This window comes from Oryctolagus cuniculus, chromosome 6 (assembly GCF_051225735.1).
Source record: "Oryctolagus cuniculus isolate XC-2025 breed Fujian yellow rabbit chromosome 6, ASM5122573v1, whole genome shotgun sequence".
In the NCBI taxonomy this organism is placed as follows: domain Eukaryota; kingdom Metazoa; phylum Chordata; class Mammalia; order Lagomorpha; family Leporidae; genus Oryctolagus; species Oryctolagus cuniculus.
The window spans coordinates 112,492,567-112,512,138 of record NC_142872.1 but is presented as its reverse complement, the minus strand read 5'-3'; the positions used below and the strand labels follow the sequence as shown (position 1 = coordinate 112,512,138).

The 19,572-nt window shown below is 38.8% G+C and overlaps 1 protein-coding gene across 1 annotated transcript in view; it reads left to right on the top strand.

Annotated features, from left to right (window-relative positions):
- The window catches only part of CNGB3 (cyclic nucleotide gated channel subunit beta 3), a 164,843-nt gene that overhangs the window by 107,509 nt on the left and 37,762 nt on the right, over positions 1-19,572 (top strand). The window contains exons 11-13 of the mRNA XM_002710676.6: positions 4,519-4,660; positions 7,805-7,964; positions 10,136-10,233. Of these exons, the coding sequence (XP_002710722.4) occupies positions 4,519-4,660; positions 7,805-7,964; positions 10,136-10,233 (400 nt within the window). The remainder of the gene's footprint in view (positions 1-4,518; positions 4,661-7,804; positions 7,965-10,135; positions 10,234-19,572) is intronic.

Genomic DNA, 19,572 nt, shown 5'->3' with positions numbered 1-19,572 from the left:
AGATTCTAAAAAGTGCAAAATATAAATGCCACATTACTTTCAGAAGATCTCCAATTAGACTAAAGCTGACTTCTCATCAGAAACCGTTGGAGAAAATGGAGAGACATAGTCCAAGTCTTATAAGAAAAAAACTTTCAACCCAGAATACTGTATACTGCAAAGCTCTCATTTATGAATCATCAGGATATACTATAAACAGCTATATGCCAACAAATTAAATAATTCCTGGAACATCCAATCTACCAAAATTGAGTCATGAAGACATAAAAGACCCATAACCAATATGGAAATTGAATCACTAAAAAGACCCTCCAACAAAGAAAAATACAGAACCAGATGGCTCCACTACTGAATTCTACCAGACATTTAAAGAACTAACTCCAATTCTTCTCAAGTTATTCAAAACAATTGTAAGGGAAGGAATCCTCCCAAATGCCTACTATGAAGCCAGCATCACTTTAATTCTCAAACCAGAAAAAAGATACAACAATAAAAGAGAACTACCAACCAACATCCCTGATGAATATAGATGTAAAAATTCTTTTAAAAAAATATTAGCCAATCAAATCCAACAACACATGAGAAATATCATTCATTCAGATCAAGTGGGATTTATCCTCAGCATGCAGGTATGGTTCAACATATGCAAATAAATAAATATGATATATAACATTAATAAACTGAAGGACAAAAAAGTTATGATAATCTCAATGGATGCCAAGAAAACATTTGATAAAATACAACATTCTGAATGATGAAAACCTCAAGAAAATTGGGTATAGAAGGAACATTCCTCAACACAGTCAAGGCAATTTATGAAAAATCCACAGCCAGCTTCTTATTGCATAGGAAAAAGTTAGAAGCACTCCTCTTAGGATCTGGAATGAGACAAAGATGCCCACTCTCACCATTGCTGTTCAATATAGTCCTGGAATTTTTAGCCAGAGCCATCAGGCAAGAAAAAGAAATCAAAAGGATACAAATTGGGAAGGAGGAAGTCAAACTGTACCTATTTGCAGATGACATGTTTCTATTTATAGGGGAACCAAGAGACACCACTAAGAGACTATTGGAACTCATAAAAGAGTTTGGTAATGTGGCAGGATATAAAATTAACTCAAAAAAATCAATGACCTTTGCATACACAAATGATGGCATGACTGAGAAGGAACTTCTAAGATCAATCCTCTTCATAATAGCTACCAAAAAATTAACCTTGGAATAAATTTAACCAAGGATGCCAAAGATCCCTGCAATGAAAATCACAAAGCATTAAAGAAAGATATCAAAGAAGACATTAAAAAATAGAAAAATCTTCCATGTTCATGGATTGGAAGCATGAATATCATCAAAATGTTCATACTACCAAAAGCAATTTGCAGATTAAATGTGATCCCAATAAAAATACCAATGACATTCTTCTCATATATTAAAAAAAATGATTTTAAAATCCATGTGGAAACACCACATGAGACACCAAATAGCTAAAGCAACATTATACAACAAAAACAAAGCTCAAAGCATCACAATACCAGATTTCAAGACATACTATAAGGTAGTTATCATCAAAACTACCTGGTACTGGTACAAAAACAGATGGATAGACCAATGGGACAGAACAGAAATGCCAGAAATCAACCCACGAATCTACAACCAACTTATTTTTGACAAAGGACCTAAAATCAATCCCTGCAGCAAGGACAACAAATGGTGCTGGGAAAACTGGATCTCCACATTCAGAAGCATGAATCAAGACCCCTACCTTATTCCTTACACAAAAATTCACTCAAAATGGGTTAAAGACCTAAATCTATGACCTAATACCATCAAATTACTACAGAACACTAAGAAAACACTGCAAGACATTGGCATAGGCAAAGACTTATTATAAAAGACCCAAAGCACAGGCAATCAAAGCCAATAAATGGATTTACATCAAGCTGAGAAGCTTCTGCACTGCAAAAGAAATACTCAGCAAAGTAGAGGCAACAAACAGAATAGGAGAAATTGTTTGCAAACTATGCAAGTGATAAAGGATTAATGACCAGAATATATAAAGAGATAAAGAAGCTCAACAACAACAAAGCAAACAATTCAGTTAAGAAATGAGCAAATGACTTAAACAGGCATTATTCAAGAGAGCAAAATCAAATGGCCAACAGACACATGAAAACATGCTCAGGATCACTAGCCATCAAGGAAATGCAAATCAAAACCACAATGAGGTTTTATCTCACCCCTGTTAGAATGGCTCTCATACAGAAGTCAATAAACAATGAACACTGATGAGAATGTGGTGAAAAATGTACACTAATTACTGATTGATGGGAATATAAACTGATGTGGCCACTATTAAAGACAGAGTGGAAATAACTGAGAAATCTTAGTATACACTGACCATATGAATAAGCCATCCCACTTCTGGGAATTTACCCAAAGAAAAGAAATCAGCATTTATGAGTGATCTGTACCCCCATGTTTATTGCAGCTCTATTCACAATAGCTAAGATATGGAATCAACACAGGTGTCCATCAACTGAAGACTGGATTAACAAATTATGACATATATACAGTATAGACTACCACACAGCAGTAAAAAATGAAATTCTGTCATTTGCCACAAGATGGATGCAACTGGAAACTATTATACATAGTGAAATAAGCCAGTTCCAAAAAGACAAATACAATATGTTCTCCCTGACCTGTGGTAAAAAACAGGGTACCTGGGGCCAACACCATGGCTCACTTGGTTAATCCTCCACCTGCAGCGCCAGAATCCCATATGGGCACCGGTTTCTAGTCCTGGTTGCTCCTCTTCCAGTCCAGCTCTCTGCTGTGGCCCGGGAAGGCAGTGGAGGATGGCCCAGGTGCTTGGGTTCCTACACCCACATGGGAGACCAGGAAGAAGCACCTGGCTCCTGGCTTTGGATCGGCACAGCGCTGGCTGTACCAGTCACTTCGGGGGTGAACCAACGGAAGGAAGACCTTTCTCTCTGTCTCTCTCTCACACTATCTATATCTCTACCTGTCAAATAAATTAAAAAAAAAAAAAGATGGAAGCAGGTAAAAAAAAACAGAGTACCAAAAATCTAATATATAGGAGTGAAATTGATTTTTTGAGCTTCAATGATTATTTACAGCCCTTGTCTCTACTGTTGCAGAACAGCGTCTTTTTCTTACTATTTGTTGAACATTTTACTTAGTGTAGGGTTAGCCTTATGAATATAAAACAAACTGAAAGTAAATAATTGTAAAAATTAAGAGAGGGAAGAGGATATGAAGGAGAAGGAAAGGAGGGAGTATGGGCAGAAGGGAGGGTAGAGTGGGAAATATTACTATGTTCCTAAACCTGCATATATGAATTACTGGAAATTTGTTTACCTTAAATTAAAAAAAGAAGATAGAAGATATCTTTCTCTGTCTCCCTCTCTACTCTAATTCTTCCTTAAATAAATAAAATAAATCTAAAAAAAAAAAAGATGATGGCAATGACCATGGTGGTAACAGCAGCACTGAGGCCAGCATTGTGGCGCAGTGAGTTAAGTCACTGTGACTGGTGTCCCATATGAGTACCTGTTCAAGTCCCAGCTGCTCCACTTGTGATCCAACTCCCTGTTACTGCACCTGGGAAAACAGTAAAGGATGGCCCAAATGTTTGGGCTCCTGCCACCCATATGGGATACCTGGATGGAGCTGCAGGATCCTGACTTCAGCGTGGCCCAGCCCTGGCCTTTGCAGCCATTTGTGGAGTGAACCAGCAAATGAAAGATCTCTCTCTCTTTCCCTCTTTCTAATTCTGCCTTTCAAACAAATAAATGTAAGTTTAAAAAAAAAAAAGAAGTCATTATAAGACTTTTGAATTATAGGAAGAGTTGCAGCTATTGTCTAGGCCGTTATTGGTTGGTGGAAACTAGTTGTCACGTATGCAGTTTGTCTACCCCGAGACTGCCATGCTAAAAGGAAGCCAAGCTAGTCACATTGAGAGGTTGAATGGAAAGAGGTAGATGACCACCTAGCCTGAGCTGTGCCATTTGTTCCAGCCCAACCCAGGTTCAAACTTGTAAGGGAAGAAGCTACCTTGGTCATTCCAAGCAAACATAATATAGAGAAGAGAAGAACACTGCCAATAGTCAGAAGCAACACTCCAGACACTCAACACAATCAAGTCTTTATAGATATTGCCAGCCATTCAAGTTACTCTAGGCCAGAGTTCAGTCACCATAAAACATGGATGAGTTACCTCTACTGGGATTTTATGGATTCTGAAATAAAACCATGAGCCTGATATGGTTGTTGTTTATACCACTACATTATGGAGACAACTATTAAAACACTCAGGTTTGATTGCTTAGTCATGTCACAGTGTTTTTTATGTTTACATTAGCACATATGAAGTTTGCTAATGCTGCTTTGGTCAGGAGGAAATGTATCATAATTAAACAAGTAATCTACTCTCAAGCATAGTGGTAATTCATTGCTATAGAATAAAGCAAAAGTGTATATATTCTCTTTTCACAGGTATCTGAGATGCTATTATTGGGCAGTCCGAACTTTAATTACTATTGGGGGTCTTCCAGAACCACAAACTTCATTTGAAATTATTTTCCAACTCTTGAATTTTTTTTCTGGAGTTTTTGTATTCTCTAGCTTAATTGGTCAGGTAAGTTGAGAATGAATCCCTATATAAATAACATTTTCAATTTTGAAAAAGCAACAAATGTTAGCCACTTGCAATGCCAGCATCACATACCGGTTTGTGTACCAGCTACTCTGCTTGTGATTCAGTTCCATGTTGCTATAAAATATCACAGGGCCAGTGCTGTGGCATAGCCATTAAAGCTGCTGTCTTTGGTGCCAGCATCCCATATGGGCGCCAGTTCAAGTCCTAGCTGCTCCACTTCCAATCCACCTCCTTGCTAATGTGCCTGGGTAAGCAGCAGAGGATGACCCAAGTACTTCAGCCTCTGTACCCATGTGGGAGACCCAGATGAATCTCCAGGCTCCTGGCTTTGGATTGGCCCAGCTCCAACCATTGAGGCCATTTGGGGAGTGAACCAGCAGGTGGAAGACCATTCTCTCTATCTTTCCCTCTTTCTGTTTATAACTTTACCTCTCAAATAAATAAACAAATAAATCTTTTTTAAAAATCATAATCATAATGGTTGAGGAAGTTATATTAACAAAGATTGAAATAGGAAGCTAGTATGGGGGTTCAATTCAATTCAAATCAATTTTAATGTAAACAGAAAAAATGAAATAGTTTATTATAAAATAAATGCAGGGTAGTCACATTATATTCAGTGTTTTCTCAATTTTGCAGATAATAGAATTTCAGTTTAAAGAGATTAAGAGGTATCTTTTTTTTTTTTTTTTTTTTTTGGACAGGCAGAGTAGACAGTGAGAGAGAGAGAGACAGAGAGAAAGATCTTCCTTTGCCATTGGTTCACCCTCCAATGGCTGCCGCAGCCAGTGCGATGCATCCAGCGCACCACGCTGATCCGAAGCCAGGAGCCAGGTGCCTCCTCCTGGTCTCCCATGTGGGTGCAGGGCCCAAGCACTTGGGCCATCCTCCACTGCACTCCCGGGGCACAGCAGAGAGCTGGCCTGGAAGAGGGGCAACCGGGACAGAATCTGGCGCCCCAACCAGGACTAGAACCCGGAGTGCCGGCGCCACAGGCGGAGGATTAGCCTATTGAGCCGCAGCGCCAACCAAGAGGTATCCTTATTCACATTTATAATTTATACATGTAATTTATGTATGTAATTTATTTGTGTCATGGTCATGTAACAGAATCATGTATAATAATGCTTATGATAAAGTTTAACATACACTGAGCACTTACTATATGCAGCGGAATTTTTACAAGACTGAAAAACTGCTCAATTCTCTTGTTCATCAAAGCATAGTCTTTGGAGTAGCAGCAGAGTCACTTGAGAATTTTGAATTCAGGCCCTATTCAGATCTACTGAATCAGAACCTGCATTTAAACAAGATCTCAGGCCATTCATATGCACTTGAAAGTTTGAGGATTCCAGCTCTATGCACCATATTTGCCTTTAAATTGAATTTGAGATTCTAAGAGAAACATGAAGAAATATCTCATTACTGAAAATGTGGTACTACAGCACAAGAGAAAAATTGAGGCTGGAGAAAGAGATTTGGCCTTAAATTCTCATAGCCAATAAAAGATGCTGAGGAGAACAGACAGAAGTCAAAATAATTGAGCCTGGGACAATACCTCTACTTGTTCAGAATTCCCACATATACCACACCCGTGACTACACCCTGTAATTGATCATCACTTTTGAACTGAAATTTCCCAATCTCAGCTGCAAATCATAGAAGCTGACATTTTTGTCCGCTCATACCCTCATGTGCTTGCCTGAACCCCGTTGTGGAATATGAGGGAACTACAAATTTGTGGATAATTTTAATTAAAAGATAAATCTATTTTGTCACCAAAAAAAATTGAAATCCATGCAGTTTTTGCATAAGATGCTTTTTCCACAAAGTTTTTAAAGAACCTTTGTATAAGTCTTCTTCAGCTCCTCCACCAACAAAACCCAGTATTGCTGAAGGATAACACACAAACCATTCAGATGACTGTCATTAAAAATTTGGGAGCTAATTGTCCTTGGTTTCCAAGTTAATCCTCTATTAAGTCTCCCAACTCTAATATCCCTCTCCCAGCCTTAAGTGATTAAGGTAGGCCATCTGCCAAGTACAGAATGGAAAAGGAAGACCTAGGAAATGAAGTTGTGGGGACTGTTTGAAGGACCCAAAAAGGAGTGAGTTAGAGACTCAAAAAGATGCATACTCTTGGGCTATTTGCATAGCTCCTCAGGAGGTACATTTGAAAAACAGAAGAACCTATTAACTCTAAAAAATGGAAACTGAGGAGGGTACCACAATAAAAGAGCCATTTGAACTAGAACTCCAAGCAGTCTTTTTCATAAGCAGAAAAGGCTTAGCAAGTACTAGAATGAATGAGCAGTCCTAGGAGAATGAAAGTGAGGCCCTAGTTTTCCTACCTGTTATAAATCCACAGTCAAAGCAAATTTACAACCACTTGGTTTCTTCTATGTGAGAGGAAGAGTCAAGCTATATATCTTTTTTTTGTGCTGAGACCTTAAAGATCAGCTTTTAACCTAGAGTGGGTTTTTATGGCTGAGTTATAAACATCCAAGAACTAAAACCTGACAGTTGCTTAAGTATTGTCACAGCAGTAGATGATGCTTCAGTAATTTTAGCACATTTCAACTTCTGCTGAATACTATGCCTTAAGCATGATGAGATTTGATTTTCTCTGTCTAAACAACACAAAAGGAAGTATAGAGGTTGCAATTTCATGATGAACTGACTCTATATTGCCAGCCACACTAGACAATCTATGAAGGATGCTTTCAAAGTGAGACTCACCAAAACAGACTAGCCATTCCGCCAGATAATTGCTCACTTTCATTGCACATACCTTGCATAAGCATAAGCTGTAAAATGTTGGCATGTAAACTTTTTTGCAGTAGTATCAATTTTGCAAAGACAATGTGGGCAGGTACCTGAATTATATGACCAAATCCACTCAAAACTCTCACGTGGTAGTTCTGACAGGCATTATTGTTGTTCTTTTAGGTCAGAGAGAGAATATGATTTTCCTGATATTTTAGAAATAAATTAGAACCCAATATCAATTAATTTAAAATCAAGTAGTCAGGGGAAGAAAGTGAATCATGCAAAACCACATAGATTTTAGCATCTCTTCCCATTTTCCTGTTGGGTGTGGAGTGATCCTATTTGTGGTTTTAGATGCGAGATGTAATTGGGGCAGCTACAGCCAATCAGAACAACTTCCGCTCCTCCATGGATGATACCACTGCCTACATGAACATGTACTCCATTCCTCGAAGTGTGCAGAATCGAGTACGGAGGTGGTTTGAATATACATGGCATTCTCAAAGAATGCTAGGTAAGCATGACAGATTACTGATCAAATTCCTCTAAACCCTATCATAGAGTCAAAATTGTGTAAAAGAGAAACAGAGGTGAATTAGATTTGAACCAAAAAATTGAAAAAGATTAAATTATGTTTAAGAGATTAATTGAATACAATAGGATTTTTTTCCCTAAAATGTAGAGCCATATCTTAAGGGCAAATAAAACTTGGCAAAAAAAACACAGGGTAAATTGTATACAGTGCCCACTAGAAGCCAAGTATTATATACTGTGCCTTATAGCACCAAAAAAAGAATTGGGAAAATTAGGTGTCACCAGTTCCATTAAGAAACAAGGAAAGAGAGGCCAAGAAATTCAGCTAAGCATGCAAAGCTTGCAAGAGGCTTAACTGGAATTCAGACCTGCATCTGTTCTGCAAATTCTTGCTCCTTCTATGACATCTTACAAGGAGCACAGAACTCACAAAGAGCAGAAACCTTTCAGAGTATATGGTTGTTTCTGCAAGCCCCTCAGTAATTAAGCTTGTCTACTAATAGTACTACAGTGCTGGAGTTAAAAATAGCCCTTATTAAAGGATGTAAAGTAAGTTCAAGATAATATTCTAGTTGGCAATCAACAAATGTATTGTTTCTTACCAAATAGAAATAGGATTCAGTGCCACCAAGAAGTCAAAAAAAAAAAAAAATCCTGTCTTCCAAGTGCAGATTACAAGGAAAGTCTCAAATACAATATTTCAAATTTCACTTGGCTAATCCTCCGCATGGGGTGCCGGCACCCCGGATTCTAGTCCCAGTTGGGGCGCCAGATTCTGTCCCGGTTGGTTGCTCCTCTTCCAGTCCAGCTCTCTGCTGTGGCCAGGGAGTGCAGTGGAGGATGGCCCAAGTGCTTGGGCCCTGCACCCCATGGGAGACCAGGAGGAGGCACCTGGCTCCTGGCTTCGGATCTGTGCATCATGCCGGCTGCAGCACGCAGGCTGTAGTGGCCACTTGGGGGGTGAACCAACGGAAAAAGGAAGACCTTTCTCTTTCTCTCTCTCTCACTGTCTAACTCTGCCTGTCAAAAAAAATTTTTTTTAATTAAAAAAAAAAAGAGCAAAAATGTCTTCACCTTACTCCAGCCTCATGTTTAGATTCTCTTCTCTGGTGACCAAAACAACCTAGCTCCGTCTTGAGCATTTACAGGCTGCAGGTGAGGACATTTCAAGTAGGCAGAAAAGCAACAGAGAAGCCGTGCTCTTTCCTCTCTCCCTTTAGTAGCCGCAGCTGTTGATCCAACTCCTCAGTTTAGGGGGTACCTAAAGACAAAGGCTCTCCAAACAAGAAAATTCTGTTGTATGCAGCGAGGGTACATATTTACAATCCATGATGGAATCAAAATAGAGATATAGCAATTTTTCTCTTTTCTAAATAGATATAAGAAAACATCAAAAACAATCACTCTCAGAAACCCTTGGCATATAAGAAACTAGGAATAGGCAGTTTTGTCCACAGAGCATTTAGTAAGCCTGAAGGACCATAATTTAACTCACATGTAGAAAAGTCTGTAAGGTATTCACATTCTGCATTGCATTAATAAGCAAGTAAATAACAATAAATTGGACTTAGCACATTTCTTGTTTAGATTCAATTTCCATCTGAGCCACCTACTATTCATACACAATCGAGCCAGTCCTTTACAGTCCTTCTGGGTCTCAGTTCTTTCTGTTTTCCCTTCTTTCTGCAAAGGAAGATTGAGAATACTCACCCTTAAGATTGTCAAATAAGATAACAGGTATGACAGAGCCCCTTACCTTTTCAAATGTCACCTGGTGCCATCCCTGGGATGTTAGGGCTGAAATCAATAGAATCAGAAATCATGAACTAGGTCCCTTTCCCTTTCTAGCTTGCTCTCCAGTCTCTTTCCACATTCATTAAATTTCATATCTAAAGTTTCAACAAGAATAAAGTTCTGAAATGACTCAATATGTCAACCATGGCTAAAATAATTATTTTCTCTCATGAGCATCATAAAGCTATTGTAATATGTGTATAGGTCCAAGTGAAGTAATGAAAATACAGAATTTGATGAGTCGATTTATAAACAGAGGTTCCACTGCTTCCTTTATTTTTAAATTTTCTTCTTATACCTTGGTAGTATATTTCATTAATTATTCTGCTTTTGGATTTAATGTTTATCCTTACAAAGATGAGTCCAGTTTACTGAAGAACCTGCCGACCACGATGCAGCTGTGCCTCGCCATTGATATGAACTTCCACATCATCAGCAAAGTCGACTTATTCAAGGCAAGTGCTTCTGCTATTAAAAGAAAGACACTAACATTGCTCTGTGAACTCTTGTTTTATATGGCAATTATGATTTTTATCTTTGCCTTTTATTTTAACAAAGTCAAAATAACCTAGAGAATCTGTGAGAGTCAGATAAATTACAGGTCTCTCTTCCACAGACAACTTGCTCTTTAGAAGCCTCTCGCTTCTAATTGGTGTCAAAGAAGAGTTCTTCAGACTCTTCTTCTTGCATTGATTTAAATATAACTAAACTCTACAATGTTGTGTCTTTGCTAGTCTGCACATCAACTTCTGTTTATGAATGTGTTTTGGCAATGTGTGACAAATCAGGCTCCAGATTAATTCTAGATTGGCCTGACAATCAGAGAATCATGCCTAATCATGCCTTCCATTACAAACACTTTGGATTTAGACTGTTAAGATGGATAGTTTAAATGTAGAGGTTTTAATTTTTCAGAAACAAAATTTTTTAACTTTTCAAATGTTTTTGAGTACCCTCTTCTTTTTTTATTATTTCTTTTTTAAATTTATTTTTTATTAGTAAATATAAATTTCCAAAGTACAGTTAATGGATTACAATGGCTTCCCCCCCCCATAATTTCCCTCCCACTCACACCCCTCCCATCTCCCGCTCCCTCTCCCATTCCATTCACATCAAGATTCATTTTCAATTGTCTTTATATACAAAAGATCGATTTAGAATATATTAAGTAAAGATTTCATCAGTTTGCACCCACACAGAAACACAAAGTGTAAAATACTGTTTCAATACTAGTTATAGCATTACTTCACATTGGACAACACACTAGGGACAGATCCCACATGAGAAGTAAGTACACAGTGACTCCTGTTGTTGACTTAACAATTTGACACTCTTGTTTATGGCGTCAGTAATCTCCCTAGGCTCTAGTCATGAGTTGCCAAGGCTATGGAAGCCTTTTGAGTTCGCCGACTTCGATCTTATTCCGACAGGGTCATAGTCAAAGTAGAAGTTCTCTCCTCCCTTCAGAGAAAGGTACCTCCTTCTTTGATGGCCCTGTTCTTTCCACTGGAGTACCCTCTTCTTTACACATTATATTCAACATATGTTTTTTCACCTAAGATTTAATTATATGTGTGGTATTCAATGATTCATCTAGTCAATAAGTTTATTCAACAAATATTTATTAAATTCATGTATGTTTCAGGCATCATTTGAATCTCTGGGGAAATAGCAATTGAAAGCTAACAATTATGTATGTGGAGCTTACAAGCCAAAAATTGGAAATAAAAACTAAATATAAAACATTTATATGGAGGTAATAATGCCATGAAGAAAATCAAGCAAGTTAAGGAAGATGAGGGAGGTACAACCATGAAAGCCCCCTCTAATGAAGCACAACTGGGCTTTTGAGCAGAGGATTCTAGGAAGCAAGAGAGTGAGCTAGGCAGATACTAGGAGAGGAGAGAGATGGATGCAAGTGGGGGTGCATGGATATTACAGGAGGATGAACAAAATGAAACTCTGAGCTGAGAACAAATTGCAAGGAGGCTGAAAAGACTGGAGCAAAGAAACAATGTGTAAAGCAAGAATAGTCCTGGAAGCATAATAAAAAGAAGGCTGAGGCTAAGGGTAAGTTGACAGAGGACTTTAGAGAATCATACTTAGGATCTACTGCAGAAGGTGAACTATTTGTGATCAGTTTGATTGGGTCATCCTTCGTGCTCCATGGAGAATAATCCTTAGGCACCAAGGGTGGAAGCCAGACAGATCAAATGGAAATTAACGTAACTATCTACAGGTAAGATGATGATGGTGACTGCACCCCGTGTAATAAGAGCAGAATTGTTGAGGACACAAATATTGGGCATAGTCAAAGGAAGAAGCCACAGTTTTTGCTATCTGAATCCAAGGAGTGAGATACAGAAAGATATCAAGGATGGTTCGAAGGATATAAGTCTGAGGAACAGCAAGAACAGAAATACCATTTGCAACTTAGAAATGTAACTTAGAGTAAGTATAGGTTGAGGGAAACAGAAACCAACTCTTTGATTTGAGATGTTGCTATGGTTTGAATGATGGTGTCCCAAATTCATGTTGAAATTCAATCCCCAATGCACCAGTACTGAGCAGTATGGCCTTTCAGTGGACTTTTCTCCTCATGGATGTGATTAGCACACTTGTAAAAAGGCTTGAGGTTGAAAAAATGACCCTTTGCCAAGTGGGGACACAGCATTCCCCACCTCCAAGGGTGCAGCAAGGTTGCCATCTTGGAAGAGAGAAGACCTCACCACACGTTAAACATGATGGCACCTTCATTTTGTACTTTCCAGCCTTCAGAGCTATGAGAAATAAATTTTGATTATTTATAAATTGCCAAGCTGTGATATTTTGTTGTAGCAACACAGACTAAGACAGATGTAGTAGTTGGAGGTGACTTAGATTTCCATTTGGAAATGTCATTCAAGCAGTTTGATTTATACATCTGAATTCAGGGATGAGGTCCTACCTGAAGCAATAAATTTGAATCTATCACATTAAAGTATTTTAAACCATGGTACTTAATTTGATCACCTCTAATTCAAATATAGATAGAAAAGAAGCATATGCCTTAAAAATACATAATCAATACCACTGGGGACAAGTTGAAGAAGCAGAAATGTACAGTAGAATGGTTAGGCAGTCATTACCTGAGGGGAACATTTTTTAAGCCAAGGGCCATCTGGATATTTATAGCATCATTTGCAGGCTATTTAAATTAGCAACTTAAAAATCAGCCTGCTATGGATTTATTGGATTTTGGTTCCTGCCTCTGGTTGCCTTGGCAGGGCCACACCAAACGATGTCACAGGCCTTACACAGCCCATAAGCCAGACATTCCCCATGCCTAAAACCTATGACTCCAGAGGGTACTAGTTAGTATCCTATGATGCTTTCCTCAGTCCCATCTACATTTTTATCGAGATTTTGATCAAGATTTAAGTGGTGTGATTTTCAAATCAGCAGATGATACAAAGAAGGGATAGTGTAAAATGTGTTGATCACAAAGTATAAAATTATCTGAATGCCTTCAAAAATGAATATAGCCAACAAGATTAACTTTAGCAAGCATAAAATTAAAGTTTTTAACTTACTTAGGTCCAAAATTAAAATATAGACATTTTAAAAAGACTTAAAGTGTACTTAGTATTATAACATTTTTTTTAGTCCTGGGAACTTTACCTAGTCTCAAAATCATTCTGAGCCCACAGTTTGTATATGAGATTGCCCTAAATTTTAAGATAATGTGGTTTCCTTGGTTCTTTAAACTACATCTATATTAGCATACCACATTGCAAATAACCAGTGTTAAAAAGGATCTTGAAAAATTAAGGTATCCTCTAGCTAAAGATTTAAGAGTCAGAGTTAAGTAGTAGGTCAAGAATACAGTAAGATAAAAATCTTATAAAATTATTCTGTGATGCCATAAATCACATGACTAATTCTTCTAGTAGGGACTTGAGATGGGGATTTTGACTAGAAAGAAGCATGACAAAAATGTGTGAGGCATTGGGAAAGTTTGTTTCTTTCTAGGAAAGGTACATAAGTACATGCATTTGTCAAAACTAATCAAATTTCATGCAAATTATTTTTTCATTTAAAAACGTAAATTCAATGGCAGCAGAATTTTCATATACTAACATCTATGACGTAGAAAAGGAATGACACTTACTCTATATTATCCAGCAAAAAACTCTGAACTATAAAATCCATTTCTAGGCTACAAATATCTCAGCTGGAGTAAAACCAACTTGGAAAACAAGGTTTGGTCCTGTCTTTGTATCTTTAGTACACAGCAGTTTCTGACATCGGATAGCTGCTTAGTAAAAGCCTTAGAAAAATAGGGAGGATAGGAAGAAAGGGAGGAGAGAGAATCCTCTGCTAGCAGTTCTTGGAGGTTATAGGAAAACAATTTCCAGCTTCTTGTAGGAGGACCCCAATAGAAGCTTCCACTTAGGCAGAAGGCAGTGGAATGTGTGCAAAGTATGATGTTCTGATCTTCCATCTGGGAGACTGTGAAAGGGGTGCCTACATGGGTTACTAGATTTCTTTAGATAAATTTTAATAGCTTTTCTTTTTAATTGATGCAGTAATTGTACATATTTATGGGGTACAGTGTGACTTTTTTTTTGTTTTTAACTTTTATTTAATGAATATAAATTTCCAAAGTACAGCTTATGGATTACAATGGCTTCCCCCCCATAATGTACCTCCCACCCGCAACCCTCCCCTTTCCCACTCCCTCTCCCCTTCCATTCACATCAAGATTCATTTTCGATTCTCTTTATATACAGAAGATCAGTTTAGCATACATTAAGTAAAGATTTCAACAGTTTGCTCCCACACAGAAACATAAAGTGAAAAATACTGTTTGAGTACTAGTTATAGCATTAAATCTCAATGTACAGCACACTAAGGACAGAGATCCTACATGAGGAGTAAGTGCACAGTGACTCCTGTTGTTGACTTAACAAATTGACACTCTTGTTTATGACATCAGTAATCACCCTAGGCTCTTTCATGAGCTGCCAAGGCTATGGAAGCCCCCTGAGTTCACCAACTCTGATCATATTTAGACAAGGCCATGGTCAAAGTGGAAGTTCTCTCCTCCCTTCAGAGAAAGGTACCTCCTTCTTTGAAGACCCGTTCTTTCCACTGGGATCTCACTCGCGGAGATCTTTCATTTAGGTTTTTTTTTTTTTTTTTCCAGAGTGTCTTGGCTTTCCGTGCCTGAAATACTTTTCAGCCGGATCCAGTCATTTGCAACAGTGTGACTTTTCAATACGTGTATACAATGTGTAATATTCAGATCAGGATAATTGGCATATTTATTACTTTAGATATTTATCATTTCTTTCTGTTGGGAGTATTAAAATGCTCTCTGTTAGCTATTTTGAAATGTTCTACTAATTGTCAACCACAGTTATCGTACTGTGCTATAGAACTTGAGAATTTATTCCTGCTATCTAGCTACACCCCTGTTCCCATTAACCATCCTTTCTATTTTCCCTACCAACACTACCAACACCCACACACTCCTCCCAGGATCTGGTAACCACTGGACTATTCTCTATATCCATGAGACCAACATTTTAGCTCACACCTGTAAGAATATGTTGTATGTGTCTTCTGTGCTTTATTTCACTTAAAATGCAGCTTGTCATCCACTGAGGCAGGGGAAGACAGGTACCCAATTAAACGACTCATAAAAAGCATATAAAGTAGAAAACATCATCATAGTATGTCACATACTAATATGTGTAGGTATGGAATTTTGTTTAGTTATACATTTTTTGAATAAACAAGTACATACTCGGTGTGGACTAGGCACAATGAAAATGTGTATCTTACTGTAGCTTATGATAAAAAATGTACAAAAGCCACTAGGTTAAATTATATTTACACTGTTTTAAAATATTATAAAACTCTGAACCTTAAAGTATTACTTTAATCAAAAATACATGAAAACAATTAGCTTTTTCCTAAAAAAAAAAAAGTGCTCTAAACTAAATACTAATGATTTTTATGAGATTCTCTCTCATTTCAGAAGTTACCAGTTTTCTGCCTCACAGTTTTTCCTTTGTTTGTACATATTTTTGGAAATCCATCAAATCAGCAACATCTGATTGAAAAAAAGATTAAATCTTCACATGTTGCTAACGTTGTATAAAAACATAGATTCTTTCCTGACATTTCCATTAAAAAATGCAGTTCTTTCCAGAAAGAATCCATTTCCACTTATATTTCTTCAATGAAAAAAGTTATTTTTTTTTCTAAACCCAAGTGAAGCTAAAAAAAATAAGTAGATATGCAGTCTTTCTAAATTTAGTTTCCTAGAGACCATCTTGGTGGTTTATACAGATTTGTTATTCCTTAGAGAGGAAATAGACTCAATAGTGATCCTGCACTATTTCTCACAATTTATACCTACTTGATCCTTGCAGTTCTTCTGATTCGGTCAGCTGCATCCACTGAGTGCTGCCTTTATACACAGGGAGCTGCAGGTACAAGGAGGGACCATCCAGGTGCGAGTGCCTAGAAGGACATTTAGAGGGCTGTGGAATAAGAAGCTACAGGCACTGGGGGGAGGCTCACAAGCACAGAAAAGCATCAACTGCTTCACTCAAAGTCTTTGCAATCAGAGCATAAGGCGATGACCAAAGATAAATCTAGAAAGGTCAGTTGAAGTCAGGCTGAAGAATGTGGGTCAGATCCAACAGGCAAAAGCAGCTGTGAAAGGAAGAAACTGACAGCACAGGTTTCAGTTTTACAAAGATAGAAGATGATGCTACATAAAAGAAAGGTAAAAAGGTAAAGATAAAAAGAAGAGAGTTTATCAACTGTTTAAAACCCCTGTATATTGAATTCTCCTTGGATATGAATCTTCCATACCTTTGAAAGGTAAACAGAACAAGGAGAGAAAGGACATGTTTTTTTGCACAACACTTAACACACTTCTGGGAGGCAGGCACACATCCCGTATTGTGGTGCCTGGGTTCAAGTCCCAGTTCCACTTCCAAATACAGCTCCCTGCCAGTGTGCACCCTGAGAGGCAGCAAGTGATAGGTCAAGTAGTCAGATCCCTGCCCACCATGCACAGCCATGACTGTTTTAGGCATTTGAGGAGGATCAGTGGATGAAACAGCTCTCTCCCTCTCCCTCTTTCCCTCTCTAATAAATAATAAAAGCAATTAAAACTATCCTATAAAAGAAAGAGGGATGGAGAGAGAGAGGGAGGAGAGGACCAGCACCAAGATCAGAGATTGGCAGGCATAGTTTGCACCCTTCCAACTTCAGGATAGAACAAATAAGATATTGAAAATTATTAAAACTCAAAATTATTGATTTTAAGATGCTCAGCGGCGCTGGTGCCACGGCTCAATAGGCTAATGCTCCACCTGCAGTGCCGGCACCCCTGGTTCTAGTCCCGGTCAGGGCGCTGGATTCTGTCCCGGTTGCCCCTCTTCCAGGCCAGCTCTCTGCTGTGGCCCAGGAGTGCAGTAGAGGATGGCCCAAGTCCTTGGGCCCTGCACCCACATGGGAGACCAGGAGAAGCACCTGGCTCCTGGCTTCGGATCAGCGCGGTGCACCGGCCACAGTGACCATTGTATGTGTGTGTGTGGGGGGGGGGTGACCCAACAGAAAAGGAAGACCTTTCTCTCTGTCTCTCTCTCTCACACTGTCTAACTCTGCCTGTCAAAAAAAAAAAAAAAAAGATGCTCTGAGGAGTGGTTTTGGCCTTTCTATGGTTTTGAATATGACTTGTCCTCCTGAACTCATGCAATTTCATCCCTAAAGTCATATATTAATGGTACTAAGAGGGTAGAACTTAATCTAGTTATGATTTTCAGAGATGGGGCCTTCAGGAAGTAATTAGATTGGACTAAGTGATTAGGGTGGTGCCCTCTGATTGAATCTTGGCAGTAATATAAGAGAAAACAGAGATGTAGACAGGCATGCGTGCTTGCTGTCTTTTGCCTTGTGAGGCTCTACAGTGCCTTGGGGTTTTGCCTTCAAGAAAACCAGGTGAGGCCTCTAGACCTTGCAATTCCAGAACTGTAAGCCAAAGCAAACCTCTTTTCTTTGGATTGCCTCAGGTATTTCTTTACAGCAATGAAAAGCTAATACAGACCTTCAGTCAAAAATTTCAGAACTTTTCTACCTTTATCAGTTGGAGAATGGATACATACGCAGTGGAATCTCATTGCAATGCAGCACCAGAGAATTATTCTGAGTTAAATAACTTCACTCAGTTTTTCAAAAACTTATATCTATTGCTTTATTTTAGCCTTATACTCATGTTAAAGGCCCTGAAAAGTGAAAATGTGTTTATATTCTTGTCTTTTTGGCCTTGTAGCATGTGTTTATAGAGAAAGGAACAAGTACCACAATGCTTTGACAAAAGTAAGTAATGCCGGAGTAGCATAAATTCTCTTAAGGACAATGTTGCATGAAAGTCCTCCATCCTGTTCATGACCTTTCAGTCTAAGTAACAAGGTCACCACACACCTTGGTCTACCAAATTTTTATGGCCTTCTCAAGCATTCTCAAGGCTGTATGGAATATGACTTACTCAGTGGTAAGACCCCAAACTCTTACTTACCCTGAATTTTAAGATTGATCTATGTTCTTCACAAAAATAGCTGCTGTTTATTGAGTGCATACTTGGTGCACTCTGCAGTAACTGCTTCATTACGTCCTTTCAATTAATTTTCACAGAAACCCTTATGTTATGGACTGAATTGGGTCTCCTCAAAAATGTGGATGTTGAACCTTCATAAGCCCCAGGACCTCACAATGTGACTGTATTTGGAGACAGAGACTTTATTGAGGTGACTGAGTTAAAATGAGGCTACTGGGTGGGCCCTAATGCAATCTGAATGGTGTCCTTAAGAGAAAAAGAAATTGGACAAACAAAGAGACACACACGGGGTGCAAGGGGGTAGAGGGAAGACAACGAGAGCATGCAGAGAGAAGGCCACCAGATACAAGGACAGAGGCCTCCGAAGAAAGCTACCCCTGCTGATGGCTATATCTCAGAGTTCGAGTGCCAGAACTGTGAGAAAATATTTTCTGGTGTGTAAACCACATGATCTGCAGTATTTTGTGATGGCAGCCCTAGAACACTAATGCTGCTGAGACTAATGTGTTAGTTGTATTGTAGTTGCAGACAAGAGTTGTATTACTTTCTCCCCTTTACAGAGAAGGCAAACATTTTACCTGACTGAGGTCATGGTACCCTAAGCAATGGAGTCTAGGCACGGGTCTTCTTTCCCCGTGGTCGGCTATAGGCCTGTTTCCAGCTCCCCATAAATCCTTTCTGGATAACTGATAAGAAGTTAAGGATCCAGGAAAATTTCCCTTGATTCAAAAACCAAGTTCAAGGGGGCCGGTGCCTTGGTGCAGCAGGTTAAGCCACCACCTGCAGCACCACCATTCCATATGGGTGCCAGTTCAAGTCCCAGCTGTTGCACTTCTGATCCAGCTTTCTGCTAATGCACCTGAGAAAGCACTGGAAAATAGCCAAAGTCCCCCGGCCACTGCCCCCACGTGGGAAACCCAGATAAAGGTCCTGGTTCCTGGCTTTAGCCTGGCCCAGCCCTGGCCCAGCTCTGGCCCAGCCCTGGCCATTGTAGCCATTTGGGGAGTGAACCAATAGAAGATCTCTCTCTCTCTCTGTCTCTCTCTCTCTCTCTCTGTCTCTCTCTGCTTCTGCCTCTGCCTCTGCCTCTCCCTCTCTGTAACTGCCTTTCAAATAAATAAAATAAATCCTAGCAACAACAGCAACAAAAATTCTTGAGACAATCTTTCTTTGG